We start from the raw sequence: 7,074 nt of genomic DNA, 5'->3' as shown, positions 1-7,074 counted from the left end.
TATCTCAAGCTTTATGCTTGATTTATTTGTAACACATTAACCTCAAAACCTTTTCAGCCTTTTCTTTCAACAAATTGTATGGTGTAGCGATATAACAGCACCCAAAATACTATCAAACACTCCAACGCAGCTCCATTCTTCACAAAGATGGATAAAAAAGCGCACAGGAAACAAAAACCTCGAAAAATAATATACGACCCGCCAAATGCAGGCCAAATCACAGAGATGCCGATTCACACGGCGCTAATGTGATCACAGGACCTCGGTGTTCGGCGAAATATGGTAGGTCTTTTGCGGGGGAATTTTTAATTTACAAATTACAGACATGGCCGATTCACACGGGATTAAGATCACAGACAACCTCCGCAATTATTACAAATGACTGGAGGTCACCAGGTTATACTAATCCCGTGTGAATAGGGCTTAAGTCTCAGAGATCACACGTCATGCAAACTTTGTTTTGAGACTGTGTAGGCACCTAATGTAATCATACAATCATACTTCTACATACCGAGTTGAACAATGCACGATTTTTCCATGTCAGCCAATTTGGGCATTAACCATTTTTAATTTGGATGTAAAATGTTATATTTTACAAATGCATTGGCAGGTATGTTTCTTCAGCTCAGTACTGAAGGTACTCCAAAAGTTTCACCTTGTGGTTAAAAATTATAATGACATTTCTAAAGATGATAATAGCTGAACTGGTTTGGTGACTTTAACGAGCGGTCTGTATGCAGGCATTAGCATGACAGTGATGTGGTCTGAGGCACCGAGGTGGGGGAGGGGGAGGGCCTTGTAAGCTCCTCTCTGTGTGGTGTAAACAAAGTCCTGAGTATTGTGCAATCAGTCCAGGTATGTGGGTTCTTGGAAATGTAGTCCCGAATCGAAAACTCGGGTGAAGGGGACCTCCGGTGACCGCTGACAGGATTTTCAGAGGTGACACTCACTCAATGATATTGAGGGCCAGAGCTGAGAAACCCTCTTCTTGCTGAATCTAGTTGCACTGGTCTATTGGCATTACAATTGCCAAGTGATATTAAAAGGCAATGTACTATACTTTCACACAAGATTATTAAAAGTTTGAGAGCAATCAATCTTACAGATGATAATATCATGGACATAGTTGGGAACTACTATCCGGGAACCTATTCAAAACCACAGTTCCATTATTTATTTGATAAAACCTGAATTATAAAAAAATAACTTATGTTAATGAATGATGTCAAAGTGGGGAATGCAACTAAAGTCACAATTCAATGACTCAAGACAAAGTAACATTTAATTTTGCAAACAGATTAATTCCTACTACAATATACTTCGAACTGCACCTAGTTGCATTTTTGTAGATTCTCTATAGATTTATTCAATTAATCATCATTTGCACAGTAAAATGTAATCTTGTCTGGTTAGAATATTCCAATAGGTGTGACATTGATTTTCTTTAGTGGTCTGCTGATGCTAAGCAGCTTCTTATAAAGCCTTACAGTTACTGGAATAAAAAATGAAAGAAGTCCCCCCCCCCCCCCCCCCCTCCACTTTATGGGGAGGAGCAGCAGATTCGACTATAAAATCCAATGCAGAGGCTTGTTTGCAGCTACAGATGAAGAGCAGATTCAAGAGGAAACCAAAATAACAGATAACAGTAAGTCTTTTTTGCCTTCACTTCACCTTAGATACACAGAATCTTAACTTTTCCTATTTGAATTTAAGTTTTTAATAACATTCAATATGGGTGACACTTATCTTTGTTTTGGCTGGTATGCTTGCCAGTCCTTGTTGAATTAGGGATTTTAGGATTAAAAAAAAGTATTAAATTACTCTAGCAAATACAGCATTTATTTTTCAGTTAGTGTAACACAAATAGATTTTTCTACTCTTGCAAGTAGTTTAGCAAAGCCTTGATGTTAAAAAGGACATATTTTCTTAGAATTGTTACCTTCTGAGCCATCTAAGTTGACCTTTTCTCTTAAGAGACAATGTCTTACAGTTGTTGCAGATATAACCTCGAGCTTCAGTATTTTTTTAATTATTAAACAACCACTTTCTCAGCAGTAGGATTTATCATTTGATATGCTTGTAATGCCAACAAATGAGTGCAAATTTTAATAATCTTATACTATTTATCTTATATATATATATATATATATATATATAAATGTCACGTCATACATGGTTTAAATGGTAAAATGGCAAAAAAAAAATGTCAACAGAATACCCAATTGCAGAGACCCACGACTGGCAAATCAATGAGCTACTTCTTTTCTCTCCAGTACGACCAAAAGAGTACATACTTTAAGGGCATAGTATAAGTAGGCACATTGAGACGCAGCAAAATACCTTTATGATGAAAATGACATGAAATGACCATTATAACCTGTAGATCCAGCAGAGGATCACTCATTAGCTCAGTTGCCATTTCCACTCCCTAGTTTTTTTTTCCACGTCTTGCTTTTAGATTTATTATAAAATGATAATTATATATATAAATTACTTTTACTGTACTTAAGTATGAAATAGCAAGTGCAGGAAGTCACAAAGTCTCATGTAATTTAAAAAATAAATAAATACGCCCAGACACCAGCAACCTAGAAGCGTTAATTATTTAAATATGCAATGTTACTTTGCTGCAGCCTGGAATTGAACTGCTGGTTCGTCTGGTCAGAGGAGAACTGGTCCCCCGACTGAGCCTGGTTTCTCCCAAGGTTTTTTCTCCATTCTGTCACCGATGGAGTTTTGGTTCCTTGCCGCTGTCGCCTCTGGCTTGCTTAGTTGGCGACACTTCATTCCAGCGATATCGTTGACTTGATTGCAAATGATTGCAAAGATACTATCCACCTTTTTCTTCAACGCGGAAATAACCCTATGGGTGAGACTTCCGGTTCATTAGCCACTATAGGTAAATAACAAGGAGAATAACAACGTGCAGTAAACGGTAAAACTGTTTGCACTACAAACCAGTGTGTTCATAATTAAGATAATACATTAAAATAATATGATAAGACACACCAACTTTCAATATCAAGCAGCAAAACGAACTGTTTTGCTCAGCTAAAAATAGCTGGACGGAGTGGACGCAGATGAGACCGGAAGCCAGACCCATATAATTTACAAATGGCCGCGCCCATTTTTACCACAAGAAAAAGTGGATTTAAACTGAATTCAGTGATGTCATCATCCAGCTCAATTCAATGATGAACTGTCTTTAACTGAAAAATGAGTGTTTACTATTGTCATTTTGCATCATTGACACACTATTTTCCTAATTAATGCTGTTCAGCTGCTTTTACACAATCTGTATTGTTAAAAGTGCTATATAAATAAAGGTGACTTGACTTGACTTGACTTAAATACTTAACTACAAATAATATGTTTAAATATTTTAGATTGAATTTAAAAACTACCATTTTAAAGTTTTATCTTTAACTGTAGAAGCTGCTAAATATATTCAGGCAACACAGACTTGTTGCTGCTGTAGTTTTGTTACTCTGAATTTAGTCTGAATCACTTAATGCACAGGTCTGTTTTGACTTAGGCTTGTCAGATGTTTTGTTCCGTCCATTGCTACAGTTATCACTGTTAATCATAGCAATGACTAGCGGAATAATTTATTAGATTCACTTGCGTAATTATTACACTTGCGTTTGTCATTCCTGAAACAGTATATGTGGAGGTTTGGTCCTCTTAGACAAACAAAAATGTTATTCAAATTGTGAATGGATTATGTAGAGAAACCGTGCAATGGGCGCTCCTCTTTCCCCCTTATAGCACAACTGATTTTGACAGTTGACCAGAAATGACCGCGCTGGCTAATCTAAAACCAGGAAGTAACCGTGCATATAGTCCATTAAGGTTAAACAAGTGCACAACTTTTCCTAATGGGGATCGAAGGTATGTTACAGAAGCCCAGAACCACACAATTAAAAATAAAATTCAGTGTGGGAAAAAAAATATCGTCTTAGATCCTTCCTGAGCCTAAGTCTGAAAACTTTTTCTCTCCTCTAAACTTTTTAAAAAAAAAAATCAAAAATCGTAATCAAGACTAAATTAGGTTACATTTGATTTATATGACATAACAGCTGGAGTTGTTTTTGGTTATAAATTCTAAACATGAGCTACAGTTGCGGCGCCTCTAATATTAACGCAATGTGCTAAATTGCTAATTTCTCCCCCAAAGAAACCCGTTATATAGAAAATGCTTAACATGGCTTAATGGACTAAGATGTGGCCAGAATATGAAAGCAACGCGCAAAGTCTCAATAACGTGCAGTTCACCGCATTGTTCATATTCTGTCGGGTTCATCTGCTCGCCTGTACATAGTGTATTTTATTAATCAACTGTATGCCAACTTTTGCCTTTTTATATCATGCATTTACTGCATAACAGCTTTCTATGGGAGATAAAATACTTAATGTTCGATTTAGCGTGTTGAGTTCATATTCTGGGCTGGTTTCAAGTCTTCACCTACTAATTTCCTAAGAATGATCTGTTTGTTTTCTTTTGAATTGTCCTCTTTGTAAGGTCATATTTAAATATTTAGACTGTCTTTGGATTAAAAATGTCTGATTAATCACAATTTATGGTAGCTGTGAAAAAATAAATTGATATCAATCTGAATAGAATACTTTTAAAATCAAACCGAACCGAACACTTTTAAAACATGTAGTAACCAAATATTTACAAAAAAAACGTTTTGTTTAGGTACTGTACAGCCTTACACAGTGTGAATGAATACTTACTGATTAATTAAGTATATTTTAGTGATATTGCACAGGGTTGTACTCACCTCTTTTCTATGCTGTATTTATAAATGAAAGTACAAACAATTATTTGCTTTTCCAGCAGAGGTGGAAGGTCAGAAAAAGACATTTAGACTCTGCCAGTCTACTGTTAACAACATTTCAAAAACATCAAGAGAAAACACAAGCAGCAAAACCATGGAAAAAGACCACAGCAATGAAAGGGGCTTAAGTGTTGCACAAATTATAAAGAACAAGTTGAGTGGAAAAATAGAAGATGGAAGCAATGAAAATCTACCAATGTTTAAACTCCACCTGGATGAAACATGGCAGAACAGTGACGGATTCTGCAGAAGAAGCACATTTGGAAAAAACACCACAAAACCAAACAAAACCATTATGATGATCGGAGCCACGGGTGCAGGAAAAACCACTCTAATTAACAGCATGATCAACTACATTCTGGGAGTGGAATGGGAAGACGACTTCCGGTTTGTGCTAATAGATGAAGGGAAGCAGAAATCCCAGGCTGTAAGTCAGACATCACAGATCACAGCATATCAGATTAATCACATGGATGGTTTCCGTGTTCCATATTCTCTGACCATTGTGGACACACCAGGCTTCGGTGATACCAGAGGAATTTCACATGACCAGAAAATCACAAAACAGATTCAGGAGTTCTTTTCTGCCGATGGAGGAATCGACAACATTGATGCCGTGTGTTTTGTAGTGCAGGCTTCGCTTGCTCGTCTGACACACACACAGAAATACATCTTTGACTCCATTCTTTCCATATTCGGGAAGGATATTGCTGAAAACATCCTTATGATGGTCACCTTTGCAGATGGAAAAAGACCTCCAGTTCTCGAGGCCATCAAAGTCTCCCAGGTGCCCTGTTCTACAAATGAGTCTAAAGAACCACTTCACTTCAAGTTCAACAACTCTGCTGTGTTTGCTATCAATAATAAAACGGCAGAGGATGAGGAGTCTGACTTTGAAAACTTTGATCAAATGTTCTGGAAGTTGGGAATTTCTAGCATGAGAAGATTTTTCAAATCCCTTAATGATATGGAAACCAAGAGCTTGTATCTAACACAGGAGGTCCTAAAAGAGCGGCAACAGCTAGAAGTGCTTGTGGAAGGCCTCCAGCCCCAAATAAATGCTGGTCTGACAAAACTGGATGAAATCAAGAAAACAAGAGCTGCATTGGAGCAGCACAAGGCTGAAATGGATGCAAACAAGGATTTTGAATACGAATTTGAAATAAATGACCCAAAACAGATTGAAAACAAAACAAGCTCCTTTTTGACCAACTGCCAGACTTGTCACTTCACATGTCATGATGCATGTGTTTATGCAAATGACAGTGATAAATATAAGTGCTGTGCGATGAAAGATGGAAAGTGTCAGGTCTGTCCAGGAAAGTGTGCATGGAATGTGCACTTCAATCAAAAATACAAATGGACTTATGTCAAAGAAAAGAGAAAGGGAACCTATCAGGGTTTAAAGAAGCGATTTGAGGCTGCACATGGACAGGTCATGTCAAAGGAAAAGATCTTTGAAGAGCTTGAAAAGGAGCTTATGGTTGTCCAAGATATTGTGACCGGTCTAATTGAAAAATCTCAAAAGTCCTTGGAGCGGCTGCAGGAAATTGCTCTCAAGCCCAATCCTCTTTCCACCCCTGACTACATTGATCTGATGATTGAGTCTGAGAAACAAGAGGCCAAGCCAGGATTTCAAGATCGCATTCAGTCTTTAATGGAAGTCAGGAAAAATGCAGTGATCATCAGTAAGGTTTCTGCAGGAGGAGTGCTTCCAGAGGATTTGAAATCATACAAACCTGAAACAAGAAAAAATCAAGCATCTTATGATCCTAGAGTCCTGTTTAATCAGGTAAAGAATAAATTCTGTAATGTATTTGATTTAAAACTTTAACTCTTTATCTACAGTTACTATAACTATAAACTAAAACATTTGGTTTTGTGGTTGGCTCCGCATGCATTTTTTAAGGTACTTAAAAGTACTTTCATACTTTAAAAATAATTTAAAAAAAATTGTACAACATATATGTATTATAACAGCTTGTTACATGAAAAAAAAAAAAAAAAGAAAATCATACATCCAAACCTGATATGTTATATTGAATTGTGTATGATACAACTGATCATAATGCTGTTTTGTCATATATATTCAACAAGTAGGTTTATTTAGAAACAACGGGGGAAAGTAGGAAAAAATTTCCAATGGCACATGGTACCTGTGGAAAAAAAGAACAAACACAAAATTGAACACATGGTAAATGTGAAGTATCTGATTATTTAAAATTCAGAC

At 36.7% G+C, this 7,074-nt stretch overlaps 1 protein-coding gene across 1 annotated transcript; it reads left to right on the top strand.

The window, feature by feature from the left end:
• The first annotated feature begins 3,878 nt into the window (after nucleotides 1-3,878).
• LOC107575000 (uncharacterized) lies at nucleotides 3,879-6,678 on the top strand. The gene is made up of 2 exons (XM_016261416.1): nucleotides 3,879-3,891; nucleotides 4,844-6,678. The coding sequence occupies exons 1-2, from the start codon at nucleotides 3,879-3,881 to the stop codon at nucleotides 6,676-6,678; spliced, it is 1,848 nt and encodes a 615-aa protein (XP_016116902.1).
• Nucleotides 6,679-7,074: the final 396 nt, after the last annotated feature.

Source organism: Sinocyclocheilus grahami, unplaced genomic scaffold (genome assembly GCF_001515645.1).
Source record: "Sinocyclocheilus grahami isolate Dianchi unplaced genomic scaffold, SAMN03320097.WGS_v1.1 scaffold2430.1, whole genome shotgun sequence".
NCBI classification, from domain to species: domain Eukaryota; kingdom Metazoa; phylum Chordata; class Actinopteri; order Cypriniformes; family Cyprinidae; genus Sinocyclocheilus; species Sinocyclocheilus grahami.
This window is presented reverse-complemented; position numbering and strand designations above follow the sequence as displayed.